The 18780-nt window shown below is 40.8% G+C and overlaps 3 protein-coding genes across 9 annotated transcripts; 1 reads left to right on the forward strand and 2 right to left on the reverse strand.

Annotated features, from left to right (window-relative positions):
• Window positions 1–537: 537 nt before the first annotated feature.
• On the forward strand, window positions 538–2079 carry LOC115735721 (zinc finger SWIM domain-containing protein 7). 5 transcript variants are annotated; one of them, XM_048272011.1, is made up of 6 exons: window positions 538–630; window positions 761–782; window positions 900–1005; window positions 1196–1303; window positions 1394–1538; window positions 1729–2079. In XM_048272011.1, the coding sequence occupies exons 1-5, from the start codon at window positions 570–572 to the stop codon at window positions 1493–1495; spliced, it is 399 nt and encodes a 132-aa protein (XP_048127968.1). In that variant the 5' UTR covers window positions 538–569; the 3' UTR covers window positions 1496–1538; window positions 1729–2079. The 5 variants fall into 5 exon arrangements, with proteins under 5 accessions (XP_048127968.1, XP_048127965.1, XP_048127966.1 ...); XM_048272008.1 differs by lacking the exon at window positions 538–630 and having other exon boundaries at window positions 641–782; window positions 1663–2079; XM_048272009.1 differs by lacking the exon at window positions 538–630 and having other exon boundaries at window positions 641–782; window positions 1734–2079.
• Window positions 2080–2212: 133 nt separating this feature from the next.
• Window positions 2213–6069, reverse strand: LOC115735712 (pentatricopeptide repeat-containing protein At5g02860). Of its 2 annotated transcripts, none has more exons than XM_048272004.1 (3): window positions 3488–6069; window positions 3214–3451; window positions 2213–2421 (listed from the first exon to the last, which is right to left on the reverse strand). In XM_048272004.1, the coding sequence occupies exon 1, from the start codon at window positions 5967–5969 to the stop codon at window positions 3492–3494; it is 2478 nt and encodes an 825-aa protein (XP_048127961.1). In that variant the 5' UTR covers window positions 5970–6069; the 3' UTR covers window positions 2213–2421; window positions 3214–3451; window positions 3488–3491. The 2 variants fall into 2 exon arrangements, with proteins under 2 accessions (XP_048127961.1, XP_030522960.1); XM_030667100.2 differs by having other exon boundaries at window positions 3214–3375; window positions 3431–6069.
• A 2307-nt stretch (window positions 6070–8376) lies between these two features.
• LOC115735717 (2-methoxy-6-polyprenyl-1,4-benzoquinol methylase, mitochondrial) lies at window positions 8377–17917 on the reverse strand. Of its 2 annotated transcripts, XM_048272005.1 has the most exons (10): window positions 17839–17917; window positions 11513–11524; window positions 11370–11477; window positions 11069–11195; window positions 10912–10973; window positions 10154–10312; window positions 9915–10059; window positions 9458–9529; window positions 8999–9107; window positions 8377–8639 (listed from the first exon to the last, which is right to left on the reverse strand). In XM_048272005.1, the coding sequence occupies exons 3-10, from the start codon at window positions 11461–11463 to the stop codon at window positions 8538–8540; spliced, it is 870 nt and encodes a 289-aa protein (XP_048127962.1). In that variant the 5' UTR covers window positions 11464–11477; window positions 11513–11524; window positions 17839–17917; the 3' UTR covers window positions 8377–8537. The 2 variants fall into 2 exon arrangements, with proteins under 2 accessions (XP_048127962.1, XP_048127963.1); XM_048272006.1 differs by lacking the exon at window positions 11513–11524 and having other exon boundaries at window positions 11370–11473; window positions 17842–17908.
• Between the last annotated feature and the right edge of the window lie 863 nt (window positions 17918–18780).

Below are 18780 nucleotides of genomic sequence, written 5' to 3' on the forward strand. Positions count from 1 at the left end.
AATTACTCTCGATGATATGGATTTAGGGATAAGCCTCGCACAATTGGAAAATCGATTACTAGGGTGTATTTATTTTGGAAAAAACTTGCTAGGAAATCATATTTTAGGAAAATGTCTTTTTTTTTCCTTTTTTCAGGTTAGGAAATTCATTTTTCTATAACTAATTATGCATATGTTCTTTGATTGTAAATGATTTTTCGTTAGCTTGAAAGTCATTAATTCATGGAAAATTATTTTACTTAAACAAACGCGTAATTATCTCCATCATGCACACGGCACATGGCGCACAAAGTGTGGATTGTACAGTAATATAGGATAAGATAGAACCAGAGGAGAGAAAAAAAAAAAACGAACGCGTAATTATATTTGATTAAACTGTGAATAAATGGAAAATTGTCAAAATTGACAATTAGTCTGAGACATCTGCCAGTCACGTGATCCAATTCCATTTGAATTGGGACTTCAGCTTCGGAAGTCGCTAATCAGACAAAAGGAACCATTTTCATGTTCTGCGTAAACAAAACAGAGAAGCTCTGATCTTGCGTAGAGAGAGAGAGAGAGAGAGAGAGATGGGTGTGAGCATGGTGGTCGCAGATTCTGTTTGGAAGAAGATCGAGTCGGCGAAATCAGGTGCTTCTCTCTCTACATTTCGATCCTCGCTTCATGGTTTTCCTCGATCATTTACATGTCCGACGACTTGATTTTCCTGACTTTCCGTTTTCTCTTCTTCTTGTGCGCCCGATGCTCCGAACGGGGACAGTCACGGACGAGCAGCTGTCGATGTCAGTCTCTCCGACCCTCTTTTGTGTGTTCGAATTCGACCCCATCAAAGCAATTCCCTTTTTCTGTGTTTCATGATTCGAGGATTAGAACCGGTTCGTCTGTTCCGACGAATGCAGCTTGCATTTCTTGTTCGGCAAGAACTTGGAGCGAGCGACGAGGATAGTGGACCAACGAGGCGTGAAGAGGATCTCCGGCGAGCCCAGTGGGCGCTCCATCTTCCAGGTTTACTGTCGATCCTCGCCTTTCTTCCTCACCCGTTATTAGGTCTTGAAATTCGCAGGCAAACTAGGCAGTGTGGTATTAGAGTTGGTGATTGAATCGACTTGCCATACTAGGATAGCTCTCTTTGAGTAATCAAGAAAGATGCTTGTCTGTGTTTTAATGGATAATTGTGCGGTTTACGATGAAACAGGTCGTTGGAGAATCTCGGAGAAAGGAAGAGTACTTGTGTTTCCCGGAACATTATTGTGGCTGTTACTCATTCTTTTACGACATTGTCAATAGAGGCGAACAGCTCTGTGTGAGTGAGATTAGTCTCCTTTTTTGCCGGTTCCTTCTTGTGAAATTTTTCATGCTCTTCCTATGAACATCTTCATCTTTTCTTCTTCAGTGTAAACACCAACTAGCTGCTAGACTCGCTGCGTCGCTCGGAGCTTGCACTGAAGTTAGAGTATCCGATGAGCAGCTGGCCGTCTTATTTTCCAAACTCTGAGCATGCTGTTGAAGAGGTGAATGCATCCGAGTACATCAGCCAGGTATTTCCATGATGTTCCGAAAGACCGCAGGGTCAATAATGATCCTCATTGCAGGAGAGTGACATTTGGGGATTGCAATTTAGAATTAGCAACAATGCCCTGCTCACTTTTATGGTCTATGCAGCTTTTGCAGTTGTGATTTTTCAAGCTTGGATTCGATTGAGCTAATACGGGTTCTCATTTTAACTAGAGGAGAACAGGTTCTTGCGGCATGCGCGCAATAACAGCACCATCTAGCACAGGCTCTCCTTATATGCAGAATCGAGTCGTGTCAGGCTTATGGGGAGTAGCCGCAGAAGGAATTTTGCATGCCGGCGCTCTCTCAAACTTTGGACTAGTTGGAGAAGTGCAAGCTTATTTTAGCCTTCTGCAACTCCTTGGCCTCATAAGGTGTCCCAGTCAATGTATGGAGCTTTCTCTATGAATTGTTGACTGCAGGCGCTCGACAGATATAGAGGAAGTGAGCTTGTGGTCCGGCAATAAGTTGTAAAGATGGTTTAAGTTTGACAATTACATTATTCACATATAAGTTTCATACCAACTTCATGATCTGTCGTTCTAGGTATTCAAATGCCTCTATAAATGTTTACTATTTAGCAATGCTATGTCAAAATCATTTTGGCTGTGGCTGATACTACGAATGGGATCTTAAGCTGAAGGAAGCACCTGATGAGTCGAAGAACAGATGTTGAATACCCGAGCATCATTCAAGAACTATTTTCTGTACATTTATGGTCATGATACAGCAATCTCTTGGTTTTTCCCACCTAAACAAAGTTACACTACAATCGATTGTACTGTCTTCTCTGACGGATCTTCTCATCCATCCACACTGAATCTTCGTCCTTGGAGTCCCACCAATAGCTTGTCCAAGAAAGCCAAACTGCTCAGAGCAAAACTTGGTCAATATACCATCATTTATTGACAGTGATAGTGCACACATTCAAAGCACTCGGTAAAAATTACATTGTGGATTCAAAGATACAGCAATGCTCAGTACGCAAACTATGGTACGCAAACGTGCTGTGAAGATGTGGGCCAATCTTCCATACAACTTTTTTTTTTATTTTAATTAGGCCACCCCCAGAACAAAGAGAAATTATGAAAAAAGAAAAGAAAAGATGGAGTTGTTTAACATCCTGTTCAGTATAAATCAGTATCAGAGCAAGCCATGCAAGATTTCAAATTTGCAACATTGGTATCAGAGAAAACCCAAACGGTTAATTTGAGTAGCCATCCTGAACCAGTGACTGCAACCTGAATGTTCAGTAGAAAGTGCTCTAGGCCAATTGCTTCCCAATCAGAAACTTTCCTTAAATGCACTTTGAGATAAAAAAATATGAAAGTTCTATGTAATTCTTACCAGAGACATTGTTTTGCAAGGTAAATAATTCGCTGGAGCAGTTGCCATCAATAAGAGCCCAAGTTCTGCAAATGCAGGTAAAGAAACTGTGTTCGACTAACTAACCAGGTTATTTTCACTCGCTTCTTTATAGAGAAATGATTATCTTAATGTCAGAAGAAAGCTACAAAAAAATGTCATTTATCAAGCATGTATAATCTTCTTGGATTTCTAGAATGATCGTGCAAGATTAAAATAAATATGGCTACAGACATCACAAGCTAAGCAGATGGATCCAATTTCATGTCATTACTTAGAAGGGATTATGCATACCTTGAAACAGATGTGTCACTGAGCTTATCCCTCAAAGCTTGCTACCTTCATAGCATCCAAAGAGTGTCTCAACTTTAAGCATGATGCCTTAGTACATTCAAGCCGCTTTCCTTCTTTCCGGCTTCTTTCCGGGGATTATGGAGCAACACCAACTATACACAGTAGTATCTTAAATCCTTACATCTCAATTAGGAAGAAGGCATATAGCACTTCCACGAACTTATAGCTCCAAATTAGTACTGACGTTCAAGCAGCATCGGAAAAGGGGTTCATCCCTACTACGACCATTTCTTTGTAATTCGCTCCAATAACCTCTGTTCCTCATCTTTAGAGATGTGGGCATCAAGAGTATGTAGGTTAGTAATGAACATGCTGGCCTCCTCTCTCCTATTGAGCTTGCAGTATCCATCTATGATTGAGTTATACGTGTTTTGATTTGGTCGACAGTCATGCTTGATCATGTAACGAACCACATCAATAGCCTCCACGAACATTGAGTCAGCTGCATAGCTTGCAATGAAGGTGTTGTAAGTGATTACATCTGGATCAAGCCCAAAATCCTTCAACTCAGAAAATATTCGCGAAGCTTCTCTCATACGACCATTTCTACAGAAGGCAAAAATAACTGTGTTGAAGGAAATAATATCAGGCTTTATTCCCTTTGCCGAAATATCCCTTAAGAGTTCCTCTGCTTTTTCAAAATTTTGTGAGCGGCTGTACATGTACATCAAGCTATTGTAAGTAGTCAAGCTAGGGGTAAAGCCACTTTCCTCCATATAGTTCAAGATCTCATTGGTCTTTGCAACCATCTGCCTCCTGCCATATATGGAGACCATTGCATTTAGAGTAGGTATGTCTGGTGAAAACCCTCTCTTCTTAAGCTCCAAGAATGCATGTTCTGTTTCCACTGTAAGATCACATTTACTGTTAACTAATACAAGGGTCTTAAGAAGGACCGCACGAGGTTCGATTGCACCAGAGAAGATTTCTTCTGCAAGAACACACATTCGCTCAATTTGCTTTCCATTAGCATAAGCATGAAGCAAAGAACAGTAAGTTAGCTCATTGGGTTTACAACAACCGTTCTTCATCTCTTCCAAAACCCTCTCAGACTGTTCCCAGAGACCTCCTCGAGCCAATGCAGCCAAAACAGCATTATAGGTGGAAAGATCTGGATTGACACCAGCTTCAAGCATTCTCTTGTAAACAGCCATGGCTTGGTCAAACGATCCACACCGGCTGTACGAACTAATTAAGGTGTTGAAAGTGTCCCTTTCAGGTACAAATCCTGCCCTCTTCATTTCCTTAAAAACTCCAGAAACTTCAGTGTCCATCCCATTTTGCCCAAACACTGCAAGAAGTGTATTCCACGTGACAATATCTGGTTTGCATTTACATAGTTTTATCTCTTCAAAGATCTTCATCATTTGTGCAAAATTCCCCCGGTTGCCGTGCATCTTAATAAGAGCATTGAAAGTGCAAATATTTGGTTTGCATCCTGCATCTCTCATCTCATCAAAAACCCTTGTAGCAAAATCATCCTTCCCGGCTTTCTCATATCCTGACAGGAGAGTAGTGTAGGTAAAAACGTCAGGTTTTATGCCTCTCTCAACCATCTGATTCTTAAGTTCCATAGCCTCATCCAATAGACCATCTCTAGCATGAGCGCATATCAAAGAGTTATAAGTCACGATAGTAGGCAAAAAGCCATTGAGCTCCATCTCTTTTAAAACCTGCATAGCTTCTTTATGCCGTCGAGATTTCCCATAAACGTCTAGTAATGCATTGAATGTAACCTTATCAGGACTAAACCCTGCCAATTTCATCTCCTTAAAAAAGCAAGCAGCTTCTTCATACAAAGACCCGCGGCGACAACAACTGATGAGCGTGTTATAAGTATACAAATCCGGGGCCATTCCAGAACTTTTCATCCCCTCGATCAAGCCAATAATCTTGTTCCACGGCATTCCCATTTTCCCATACACATTCAGAGCCACATTGTATGTAATCAGAGTGGGCTTACAACCCTCTTCCTCCATTTTCTTAAATACCATCACTGCATCTCTGTACCTCCCGTTGCTAGCAAACGCAGTTATCAACGCGGTATAGGCATAAACATCTATATCAAATTCGTCCTTGCGAAGACCGTGCAACAAAGCATCAGCAGCAGCAACTTTGCCTTCTTTTCCAAGGATATTGACAACCACAGCAATGACGGAGCCAGTCAAAGCCAGTGCATAGCCTTTCCGACTCCTAACCCAGTCAACCACACTCAACGCCAAGTCACCTTTCTTGTTATACCCTAAACCCTTAACAATACCAAGAAGCTCCATAGACAAAAACTCAAGACTAAAGAGACCATCTTCATGATACAATTCGATCAACCGAACCAAATAGGCGTCGAGTTGAGCTGCGTCAAATGACGGGTCAATGAGTTTTTGGATAAAGGCCTGACCTTGAGGGGAGAGACTTTGGTGTGTCCACGGTTTTCCACGGTTGGCGTCATGGGACCTGCCTATCCGGGTCCGCTCTCTAAAGTTTGAAGCTGAAATTCGGTTTTGGGATTGGGACTGGGACTGAGCGAGACGGTCCAAAGAATCTGAGGAGCAAAAGTTTTGGTGGAGGACGTCTTGAAGACGTGGGGTGAGTGGTGGTGAAGGTGAAGGTTGGGGATGATAGCTGATGTGGTTAGGGAAGATGGGTTTTGGAGATGGAGGGCTTGGCAGGATAAGAGGAAGAGCTATTTTTTCAGCCATTTCATGCAGAGAGGGAGAGAGAGAGAAATCAGAATGCTGCGTCCATTCCCTGGCTTGGTTAGGGAAGACGAAGAAGATTGTTTATGCTATAGTCGACTCGTGGTTTTTCTCTGGATTTGGGCTTTTGAAATCTCGCCGAGTCAATAGTATTCCCCAAACTCTATGCTTTGAATTTCAGGAAATATCTGGGCTTTTGAGCGGGAGAAATTGTTGGGTTTCTACGAAAGAGTCTCGGGAGCCAGGATGCATGCCAGTTTTATAAGACCAGGTGGAGTGGCACAAGATCCGCCTCTTGGCTTATGCCGAGATATTGATTCCTCCACACAACAATTTGCTTATGGCATCGACGAATTAGAAGAGATAGTCAACCGGCAACATCACTGGACTGTCACTGCACAGCAAGCAAAGGATTGGGGATTCAGTGGTGTAGTAATTAAAATTTTTCAGAAAACAGCTTGAATTCTCGGCCTTCGTTTAATTTCGCAAAAAAAATTGAATAAGTAACTGGTTGATATGGAAGGCGCGCAGCAACAATTAGGATATTCTAAGCTAGGCGACCCAACCCCAGAGCATACGTAGAACAAGCAATCTTGATGAACAACCTTTACGCGAAGCGGAATCCGAGAAAGGGACAGGACAGAAAGAGGAAATAGACACTCACCGGTACAGTGGGAGCGGCCGACGAACGCCTTCAAATTTAAAGTGGAAAGCCCGCGGTGCTGCTCTTACCTTGGTCGGTTCGGTCGCGGGTATATGCAGGAACGGTCACGGCCTCATCACGGATGGTTTCGGAAAGGAGATCCGCGCCCCTTCCGCCCTTTGTCGCCCGTGAGGGAGGCACCGTCGAGGCTGAAGAGCTGAACTGAGTTGTGGTGGAAGTGTTGCGGGCGCGCGACTGTCAACAGATAATCTATCAGCGGTGGATTGCTTAAAGGGCCGAAAGGAAACTCCATGGGCCGCTCGGTCTGCCCAGGCTTACCCCATGAAACGGGCCGATTCTACTGTGTATATATATAAACAGGCTAGTTCAGAAAATGGCCGTTCTAGTCCCACTCCAATCTTTTGGAATGGGTCCACAAAATAGGTTTTATGGAACCAATTCATCCTTGAAATCGATCATTCGTACTTTTAAATTTGTTGTGTTTCTTTGTTTCCCTATTCATGAAACAATCCGCCGGATCTTACAAATATTTTTGGATCGTAACTAAAGAATCGGTTGTGGCATATGAAGGAAGACGATCGGTTCTCTGACTGTAGAATCCGAATGAGACCCGACACAAAATCACCCCATTGCTGTTGTGTGGTACATGCATGATATTTGAGGGATTTTAGGACCAATTTTGGCTTGTTTTCGTCCGAGGAGGTATCATCACTGAGATATAAATTGGGCAAGCTGAGAATAATGTATCGAACGCGTTTTCAAAAAAGTTGAAAAACTAAGGCTTCGTTTGTTCTGCTGAAAAATGAATGATTTAAAAAATATTTTCCTCAAAATGATCGCTTGTATCTCTTATAAAAATTAAAGAAGTAATGTTATTTGCGTTATTCACGAAAATATTTAGACATAAATTGTTATCAATAATGACAATTTCATTCACTAGCTAATTATTTCAAGCAGTTATTTATTTATTTTTTTGCAAAAAAAAAAACGAAGCCCGAGAATTCGAGGAGTTTTCTGACAAATTTTAATTACCAGTAGACCGAAGATATTTCCTGAAATTCAAAGCTTAGAATTTGGGGAATACAATTCACACGGCGAGATTCCAAGAGCCCAAATCCACAGGAAGCTATGAGTCGACTATGGCATAAACTAATCTTCTTCGTCTTTCCGAACCAAGCCAAGCGAATTGACACAGCATTCTGATTTCTCTCTCTCCCGCTCTGTATGAAATGGCTGAAAAAATAGCTCTTCCTCTTATCCTGCCAAACCCGTCTTCCCTAACCACATCAGCTACTATGCCTTGAGCCAAATTTTTATAATGAAATCTCACAATTGCATCTCAAAGTACTTGTTGGTCAAGTGATTACGTTGTTATTTCTTTATGTTGAAAATTATGGTTCAACTCTTGATGGATGCAAAAGTTTTTATTGCAACTTATAGAGGCTTTGGAACCGATTAAGAACCGATTCCATCAATCCGGTTGGCCAGTAAAATCGGCACATTCAACCTCAAACTTGTAAACCAAACCTCTAATCAAACTTGCAAACCGAATCTGTCCTGGACCGCTTCTAGGTTTGCAGAACTCGAAACCAGATAGGTTCTTCCTAAAACCGATCTTGAACTGGTCGGTCCAGATTGATTCGGTCTGATTCTGGGGTAGAATTGAAAGCAAAGAACAGGACTCTCTACAGGGGCCATTGAAAGCATTCAATTGAACGCTAGCACTCATCTTAGATACAGAGACAAGAAAGCACTCAGAATCATTTCATGTCATGGACATAATGTTCTGAACGATACATATAGCAAAGAAATCTTGTGGACTGTAAACCTGACCCTACAGATTAGCAAATCAATTCCTTTTCCACCGTAGCCAAAATCTTTTCCAACAAAATTTCATTTGTGTCTGACTAGAGTTTCAAGCCTGAATGGATAGCAACAACTCCCCCGACAAGATTTTCGTACTCAACCTTCTGAAAGCCAGCATCAGCAATCATTGAAGCAAATTTTTCCTGCATTTATGAACTGCTGAGGTGAGTGCTTATTTGAAGATAGACCAATAAAATCAAAAGAAGGAGCATTGTTAAAGAGAACGCTAAGCTATTTGGTCTTAACAGAACCATGCATCGATCTGTTTATTTCGTGTTTTGGCCATTCCATGTACTGATTCATTAGCTAACGATAAAGTCGTCCAATGTATGGACCGGTGCTATTTTTTCTACCTTGTGTGCCCACTATTTTCTGCAGTTGAAATGTGAATATATATATATTATAGTTTTACTTGGTCACATCTCTAAAAAGTTTGATGAGACATAAGCAGCGTTCCATTCTGCGAATGAATCTATAAGAAAACAAAAGAAAGAGACGTTACCTGTGCAGGAAACCGACGGATGCTCTCAACTAAATATTGATATGATTCACGATCACCCGCAACTAATTCTCCCATAGCAGGAATAACTGAGAACGAGTAGTAATCGTACCTGCATGGGGCAAAGTCAGAACCTCAGATTAAAAGGGACTTGCAAACGAACATGAAAATGGTTGTAAACTGTCAGCATTCAGGTTCCAGAATCCTAACCAAAGGTTCTGAATTAGTAGACAAAAATTTTCTCCTTCTTCCCAGGATCTTGAAAATATCATAAGTAGAGACTACAAAATTTCTCAACTATCAAATGCGCCTTAACACGGTGCTAAAGATGTATATTGCCTAAAAAAGCATGACAGTGCAATAACAGAGTCCTCTGTCTAATAACAAAGAGAAATGAATTGCTAGTGAGTGCCATTAAGCAAACCAATATGTGTCAGCAGTCAAGGCACTCAATAGACTCACAATTCCTTGAATATGGGAGTATCCACATGGCTCAGTTCAAGGCATAGGAATCTGCCTCCTCTTCTAAGCACCCTGTTAAAAAATAAACATGAACAAAATTTCAATGACAATAAGATTTCCCCGAACCAACAGAATCCTGAAAAGAGCAATGACATTTACAGCCTCAAAAGGGCACTGATTCCCCAGAAATTTATGTAGGGAATCCATCTTTAATCTGTCAACGACGCACACTTTTGCTTATAATTAATTACAGAAAATGTTAGGTGGCTAAAGGACTGTTGAAAGAACCAAAGAAGAGTAATGACAGAATTAATACTTTAAACATCATCAAGCCAAGCGACAGGTAACCTCTTAAACTCAAATTAGGCTTCACTTAAAGGAAACTAACTGAGAACCCTGAACTTCATTTTCATTCAGCTGATAGCAAGGTACCACATAAATGCCAGGGAACTTGTACCTATAAGCTTCAGCAAGTACTTTCTCAATGTGTGTTACATTCCTAATCCCAAACGCAATTGTGTAGCCATCCATTGAATTATCCTCGAATTTCAAGGATTCTGCATCTCCCTCCACCCATATAAGGGCCTTATTGTCCCCAAGACCTAATAATATAGTACAGTAATATTTTAGCCTCAAAAAGAGTTCACCCTTCAACGAGATAAAATACAAATTAAGGAACTTCCTTGCTCCCATTACCTCTCTCTATGGCCCTCTTTTTACCAACATTTAACATGTTTGGATTGATGTCGCAAATATATATTCGAGTCTCTTCATGTAAGAAATCCTCCTTAGCATCCTGCATCGCTCGATGTCTTGTACTGTTTATATCTTCCAGAATCCTGAAAGCAACATCACCTGTCAAAATCAACAAAAAATGAAAAGGAAAGAAAATCAACTCAAATTGAGATCACCATATTAACTCAGAACAAAAGTATAAGACGTTTGCCTTGGCATGTGCCTACACAAGGTTCCTCCCACTTCCAACACATAGTTGAGAGAACTAACAGTATTTTCAGTCTATTTAGGATGCAATGACTCCTAAGACCCTTACACTATGAATGCTTTCCTATTCAAGACATACTAATTTTGTCACCTGTATTACTATGGTAATAGCAGGAACAGGAAATAACATCCTCCGTCACTGGTTTCCCATTTGAGCAAACTCGGTGGGATTAAAACGTGAAGAGGTTTAGTAGAGTGCGTCAAAAAACAAAAAAATCGTATTCTTGGGTGATATCAAACTAAATAAGATCCCTTTGTCTGTAATGTGGTCAAGGCTAGGGCAGATATGATCAGCAAAATGGCCAATCTTGAAACTGGCCCACTCCATATGACAGAAGTGCAAAATCCTATTGTAAGATATAATCATCAGAAAGTTTCTTTGAAGGATCACATTCTATACTATCATCAATTTTATAGTATGCACGTTCAAATATTCAAATTATAATGCTGACCTGTCCCACCGGCCACATCAAGATGCTTCATTCCTGGGAAAGGGTGCAGCTTGGAAACTAGTCTGAAATATGTCAGAACACAAGGCATAGTATGAAGGCAAGACATCCTATAGCCAATCCAAAATGATCCAACATGTGAGCTACTGCACAATCTGACCTATCTTTCCACAGTCGATGGAGACCACCACTCATCAAATCATTCATGAGATCATAGGTTGAAGCAACACTCGTGAAGACATTCCCAACCATTTGACTTTTATCCTCTTCACGAACTTCTTTAAATCCTAAGAAGAGCAGGGAGGAAAACAAACAGTATTCCATAAGCCTCTAATGGCAAACAAGGGAATTACTGGGGAACTCTTCAATTATGGGAAGAGTAGCTTTGCCAGCAGCAATTTCTCGTTAAGTATGATTCTCAACAGTAGGAAAAAGAATCAGTTGACAGGAAGAAGAGATACCAAAGCTATTGGCATGTGAATGCAGCAGAGAGGCTGAAGAGAACATGGGCTGCAGTTTACTCTCGAACCTCCTAGTGATCATTCTCAACGCCATGGCAACTGCAAAAGATTGACCATAAAAACCACAATGTAAGCCCTAAAAAATTTTGGGTCCTTCATGAAGTTAGCAAAATTCATAAGCTGAAACAACACTACAACAACCCAGTGCACGACAAGAGGTAAAACCAATCAGAAAGATCAATGTATTCATGCGTGACCCAGAGCATACCAAGAGGAAACTTCCATGGGAAAGATCAACGCATCCATGAGCAGGCAACAATCATGAAGAAACTGATACCAAATTGGTGAGGAAGAAGAAGACCTAAAAATACCTTTCCCGGCGAAGATAGAAACTGACTAGACTGAGTTTCAAGCAGCTAGTTGTTGGAGAGGGACTACTACAACTACAGGTTTTCTCATTCAAAAAGACTTAGGAATTGAACCACATTGAAGGAAAAAATAAACACTACCCACGCCCCGAAAACCAGATAGCCTGTAGAAGGAAATGTTGTCAGTTTACGCAGATGGTGAGTGGACCAAGTGATTAAGAGATTAACGCCAATCAAACTTGGGCTTTCGCGATTCTACAACCATGAGGCTACACGTGGAGACATAGTCGTGACGAAAGTACTTGTCTATGAATTCAAAAACCCTCACGGTGAAGGTTCACATCGAGATCCAACATCAAGTAATTAAGCGGTTTCATAGTTACCATTATTCAGATACCCAGAAACCAATGAACTGCATGCATATGCATCTCTGTAGCTATTTCGCTATTCTTCATGCTCATAAACATTAACGGCCAGCAATTAAATAGATCCACCACATAGGTATGCACCGACCATTACATTCCAAGAAATGGCATCAAATCAAACAACCTCTCTGCAGCAATAACATTACCGCATTTCACATAAACATCAAGAACAGAGTTTGCCAACACGGAATCAACATGAATTGGGTTTCCGATGATCCACCCATGAACACCTTTTCCCAATTAAGAAAATTATGTTAACACAGTGAGATCAACAAACACATGGTATCTGATTGATCCAATTAAGAAGCACAGGACATGAAGAACACTAGTCAACCATTCATAAGACTTGATCTAATTAAGAAGCAGCAGAATCACCCAATGTCCAAAATGAACCGATGATCCAACTGCAAATACAAGCTCAATTACCTCCCAAACAACACATTCAACTGTAAATTTTTCAATGAGGTTCAAGTGCTCTTGAATCACTCCGTAATAACAAATTGATTCTCTGAACGAACAAAGACCCAGATGTTAGCCATTAGTCAAAATCAAGGAATGGGTCCTGGGTAGATGGGGTAGAAATCGTGACTCGTGAACAATTACGCGAAGTGGAATCCGAGAAAGGGGCAGGACAGAAAGAGGAAATAGACACTCACCGGTACAGTGGGAGCGGCCGACGAACGCCTTCAAATTTAAAGTGGATAGCCCGCGGTGCTGCTCCTACCTTGGTCGGTTCGGTCGCGGGTATATGCAGGAACGGTCACGGCCTCATCACGGATGGTTTCGCAAAGGAGATCCGCGCCCCTTCCGCCCTTTGTCGCCGTGAGGGAGGCACCGTCGAGGCTGAAGAGCTGAACTGAGTTGTGGTTGAAGTGTTCTGGGCGGCCGACTGTCAACAGACAATCTATCAGCGGTGGATTGCTTATCGGGCCGAAAGGAAAATCCATGGGCCGCTCGGTCTGCCCAGGCTTACCCCATGAAGCGGGCCGATTCTACTGTGTGTATATATAAACAGGCTAGTTCAGAAAATGGCCGTTCTAGTCCCACTCCAATCTTTTGGAATGGGTCCACAAAATAGGTTTATGGAACCAATTCATCCTTGAAATCGATCGTTCGTACTTTTAAATTTGTTGTGTTTCTTTGTTTCCCTATTCACGGAACAATCCGCCGGATCTTACAAATATTTTTGGATCGTAACTAAAGAATCGGTTGTGGCATATGAAGGAAGACGATCGGTTCTCTGACTGTAGAATCCGAATGAGACCCGACACAAAATCACCCCATTGTTGTTGTGTGGTACATGGATGATATTTGAGGGATTTTAGGACCAATTTTGGCTTGTTTTCGTCCGAGGAGGTATCATCACTGAGATATAAATTGGGCAAGCTGAGAATAATGTGTCGAACGCGTTTTCAAAAAAGTTGAAAAACGGAATCAACATGAATTGGGTTTCCGATGATCCACCCATGAACACCTTTTCCCAGTTAAGAAAATTATGTTAACACAGTGAGCTCAACATACACAAGGTATCTGATTGATCCAATTAAGAAGCACAGGACATGAAGAACACTAGTCAACCATTCATAAGACTTGATCTAATTAAGAAGCAGCAGAATCACCCAATGCCCAAAATGAACCAATGATCCAACTGCAAATACAAGCTCAATTACCTCCCAAACAACACATTCAACTGTAAATTTTTCAAAGAGGTTCAAGTGCTCTTGAATCACTCCGTAATAACAAATTGATTCTCTGAACGAACAAAGACCCAGATGTTAGTATGGAGTGATTCAAGTGCTTTTGAATCACTCCGTAATAACAAATTGATTCTCTGAACGAACAAAGACCCAGATGTTAGCCATTAGTCAAACTCAAGGAATGGGTCCTGGGTAGATGGGGTAGAAATCGTGACTCATGAACAATTAGGCGAGAACTTTAGAGACGGCTTCGATTCGAAACCATAGCGAACCCTACAGACGGCGTCTGCACGAACTCGCAAATAGAGTCGGTCACTCGTGTACCAAGCCTCTGCATGAATCATTGGATACCAAGCATAACTGAAGCTACCAATCCAACCCTTCAAATCGAGCCCCGCAAATTGTTTGGAAAGTACCTGCATACCTCGCGATTTCAAGACTTGTTGCTCGAGATCTTCACCGGCGACAAGAGGGTCGAGTCATCCCAGCCATACGAGGCGTCGCGTCGGGACGAGGAGGACAGTCGGGGGGCGATTGGAGTGGGTCGGTGGTTGTGCTCCGGGGTTTGCGGAACGATGGAAGAGCGCCGCGGCGTGATGTTTCAGAACCGAGCACGAGCAGTGAGCGCGAATGATGGAGATGGCGTCGGGGCGGGGGGGGCGGCTTGGGCTTTTAATTTTCGGGTCTGGATTAGGGTATTGTTGGGCCGGGTCGGGTCGGGTCGGGTGGGGGTGCGGGTGGGCCGGCGTGGACTTTTTGACACCCCTAGTAGTGGTGGCCACGATTCGGAACCAGCCTGTTTCGATTCGCGGCCACCTGTGAACCGAAACTAGAACCTTAAGAGGCGGTTACGGTTCCGATTTTGAACCGGAGGTTCCGGGCCTATTCAAGGCCCGGTTTCGGTTCAAAATCGAAATGGAACCACCGATTCGGGTTCCGATTCCGATTTTTAATTTTAATTTTTACATAATAAATTATCATATATAAATTATAATCAAGTTGTACGTTGTAATTAAATTTAGGGGGAAAAAAAGGAAGGTGAAATGGGCTTGAACTTAATGAATTATCACTAAGCGCCTACATATTTTATTGGAGATAGAAAAATCAAAACCCATGTAGTTCTTTTACCATTGATAGATGCAACTTACCTCATCGTCAATCATCGCTACCCGTTCCGATACCTGTGACGGTGGTATCTCCATCATCATCGAAGAAATCGGCTTCATTATTGCGGTCAATCTCTTGTTGTCAATGTTTAGCCTTTGTCCAATCACCGACACAAGCTTGAGCCTCCATTGAATTCGGATGTAATCTTGAACGTCGGTCTTTCAAAATATTACCTTCGGCGCCTACATATTTTATTGGAGATAGAAAAATCAAAACCCATGTAGTTCTTTTACCATTGATAGATGCAACTTACCTCATCGTCAATCATCGCTACCCGTTCCGATACCCGTGACGGTGGTATCTCCATCATCATCGAAGAAATCGGCTTCATTATTGCGATCAATCTCTTGTTGTCAATGTTTAGCCTTTGTTCAATCACCGACACAAGCTTGAGCCTCCACCGAATTCGGATGTAATCTTGAACGTCGGTCTTTCAAAATATTACCTTCAGAGCTAAATACTTGTTCAATCGCAACCGTTGAATAAGGAGGTGCTAAAACCTGTCTTGCAATGAGAGCAAGAATTGGGAATTAGGTTGAATGCATCTTCTACTACTCTAAATTTTGAAATCAGTGCTGCTTTCGAAATCACTAAACTCAAAAGAAATGGTTAAATAAATCTTTATTTCAGAAATATTACATGTTGCTCCATTTTTTTCTTTTTTTGCCTATTCATCAACATTTTGTACCCTCTATTAATGCTACCTAGGTCCCCGCTTTGTCTCATTATGTTGGGAAGATCTACCATCATCTATTAGATTATATCTACTACAAAATTCATTATACAATTCTACTATTGCGTCTTTAGCTGCTGCTTGTATAGCTCTAACATTTACCGTTGTATTCAAATGTAAACATTCATAATACATATTCATATAATCACATAAACCATCTAATCCTATACATGGATCGAAAACAAAAGCAACCAAATAAATAAGAGGAATGTCGGTATAATAATGCAACCATTTTGTTCGCATTGTTATAATAGTCAGAGCTAATTGATCATCTTTTTCATATTCTTCAAAAACACCAGCAATATTAACACACTCTATTATAAATAAATGAGTGATATGATAATAAATATCGGATAAAGTATAAGTTGCATCGTTAAAAACTTTTAAAAAATCTTTTTTTTTTGTTGCAAATATCTTACTCTCGTGGGAATAAATTAGTTTCAGAAACATAATTCGAAATAAACGTACATAATAAATTTTTAAGTGCAAAAGATTGATTAAACAACTCATATGTAGAATTTCGACGAGTTCGAACATCTTTTGAAATTTTTTTTTATTTTCTTTTATTTGCTTTACAAAATATGCCCAATTCTCTTATAATTTGGGAATGTTTTCATAAAAATTGAATTGCTCTCTTTATTAGGTTGAGAAAAACATCAAAAGTTTGTAAATCATCTTGTACACATAAATTTAAAACATGGCAAGCACATCTAATATGAAAAAATTGTCCAACAAAAGCGAGTTTACAAATCTTTTCTACATCGGGAATGGAAGCGGTATTTGCCGCGGCATTATCGAAACCAACCGAAAAAATTTTATTAATCAAATCGTATTCTTCTAAAACTTGTCTAATTACTTTATAAATATTATTGGCCGTATGCCTATCATAAAAAACTTGAAATGCAATAGCTATTTTTTGAATATTCCAATCGTCACATATTCAATGATATGTGATACCCATATAAGAATGAGTTTACAATGATCACTCCAAATGTCTCTAGCTATATGCACACGTCCATCAAAATTCATAAAAAAAATTTTCAAATCTTTTTTTCCTTTTTTATAAAGCTCAATAATTTGGCGTTTAAGCGTATTTCTTGAAACAAATTGTACTTGCGGAGAACATGCAATGTTTATAAAATAATTAAAACAAAAATTTTCACCAAAATTAAACGGTAAACGTTCAATGATGGCAAATCTAGCTAATTCTTCTTTATAAACTTTTTTATTGTAACGAAATAAATGAGAAGTGTTAGGATTGACGTATTCGGAAATTTGTTGTTGGTTGGTATCGATCTCCACTTGCGTTGCATGTTTCAACCTCGGATGTCATTTAAATGTTCCATAGCCGCCTTCACTTGTAAATTTGTATATTACCCCACAATAGTTATATTTTACCCGATACTTATTTTCGCCTAAATGTTCATTTGTGAAGTTTTCCCATATGTTGGATGTACCCTCCCGTTTCAGCTCCTTTCTTATTGAAATTTCTTCGACATTGATAGAAGGATGGAGACTTTCTTGCGTTGAGACGTGCTCGACATTGGGAATAACGTTGATATTATCATCATCGTCTATTCAATATGCAAAATCACGAGAATCATATTCATGAAGATAATTGGATTGCCCCATCCGAATCGGGCTTTTTTCCCTGTCACCAACTCTGCTTCCACTTGCCATTTTTTTTTAGAGAATTGAGCGGAAAGCGAATTTAAAAAATTGAGAGAATTGAGCCAGGATTGAGAGAATTGAAAAAATTTGAGAGAAATTGTGAGAAAAAATGAAATATAGAAAGGGGTATTTATAAAGATTTAGGATAGTTTTAATAAATTAAAAAAATAAAAAATAATAAAAGGGGAGGAGCCGCCGCTTGCAACGGTCAAAATGTCAGGAAAGAATTTAATTTTTTTTTTAGCCATTGGGCAATGAGCCGGTTCGGAACCGGCCCGAGACCGTCGGTTCCAAGTCGGTTCCAAATGTTTAGGAACCGTAACCAGCCCGCATGGGCCGGGCTGGTTCCGATTCGGAACTTGTGGGCCCGGTTAACGGGCCCAAACCGGCCTGTGGCCACCACCTAGGCCCGTCGATTGCAAAATTCCAAAAGGACGAAGTGGGAGCTTCGGAGAAGCAGGTGGAATGAAGTGAGTTTCGGCGGTCTCCGGCGTCATCGCATGCGACAGTCGGCCTGGGCCGGGACGATAGCGGAAGAAGACGATGATGAGTTCGAGCTTCATGAAGTGGGAGCTTCGGAGAAGCAGGTGGAATGAAGCGAGTTTCAGCGGTCTCCGGCGTCACTGCATGTGACGGTCGGCCTGGGCCGGGACGATAGCGGAAGAAGACGATGATGAGTTCGAGCTTCATGAAGTGCGCGAGCCCATTTCTAAATACTGGTGGGCCCAATTTGTTTGGATAAAAAAGGGCTCGGACTATATAAAGTGGGACGCACAGGGAATCGCCAAATTAAGGGCCCAACGTGAAAAGAATTATATCCTTCGACGACGGTGACACACCAAAAAAACCGACCAATAGAAATAGAGAGCTCAAAATTATGAAGGAAAAGTTAATCGAGATGGTTGACCCAAAAAACAAAAGAACGAAAAAAAAAAAAGTCAGTCGAGATGCATATTACAAGAGCAACAATATGATTGATTGATTACATCACATTAGTAGTAAACCACTATTTTTGTAGAATGATTTTTCTTTCTTGAGATGATCATAAGTTTCAAGTCGTAACGAAAGTATTTGTAATAGACCACGAATTGCAAGACCGGCCCTCTTGTCATGGTAAGTTATGCAATTGCGTTCTTGGGTGGAATCGGCGTGGTCTACTAAAACCAATGAGTTGTTTTAAGGAGAACATCACAAAGGAAAAGAGAAAATGTCGTTCCTTGTAATGTAGCTCCAAGATGAAACCAAAACAAAGTGTTTTTTTTCTAATGAATAAAAAGATTGTCTTCAACGATGTAAAATGGTGCCAGTAAATTGGTGCAATGCCCGGCACGTGTCTAAGCAGAAGAGTCT

This window comes from Rhodamnia argentea, chromosome 11, assembly GCF_020921035.1.
Source record: "Rhodamnia argentea isolate NSW1041297 chromosome 11, ASM2092103v1, whole genome shotgun sequence".
Classification (NCBI taxonomy): Eukaryota; Viridiplantae; Streptophyta; class Magnoliopsida; order Myrtales; family Myrtaceae; genus Rhodamnia; species Rhodamnia argentea.

What these genes read in the sequence shown, in the direction of transcription:
- LOC115735721 (XM_048272008.1), top strand. Translation starts at nt 664, where the DNA reads ATGGTTTTCCTCGATCATTTACATGTCCGACGACTTGATTTTCCTGAC. An exon ending in ACGGACGAGCAGCTGTCGAT is followed by an intron (nt 783 to 899) that starts GTCAGTCTCTCC and finishes CGACGAATGCAG; the next exon opens with CTTGCATTTCTTGTTCGGCA. An exon ending in ATAGAGGCGAACAGCTCTGT is followed by an intron (nt 1,304 to 1,393) that starts GTGAGTGAGATT and finishes TTTCTTCTTCAG; the next exon opens with TGTAAACACCAACTAGCTGC.
- LOC115735712 (XM_048272004.1), bottom strand. Translation starts at nt 5,969, where the DNA reads ATGGCTGAAAAAATAGCTCTTCCTCTTATCCTGCCAAGCCCTCCATCT.
- LOC115735717 (XM_048272005.1), bottom strand. Translation starts at nt 11,463, where the DNA reads ATGGCGTTGAGAATGATCACTAGGAGGTTCGAGAGTAAACTGCAGCCC. An exon ending in TGATGTGGCCGGTGGGACAG is followed by an intron (nt 10,313 to 10,911) that starts GTCAGCATTATA and finishes TGATTTTGACAG; the next exon opens with GTGATGTTGCTTTCAGGATT. An exon ending in GTACTTGCTGAAGCTTATAG is followed by an intron (nt 9,530 to 9,914) that starts GTACAAGTTCCC and finishes ATTTTTTAACAG; the next exon opens with GGTGCTTAGAAGAGGAGGCA.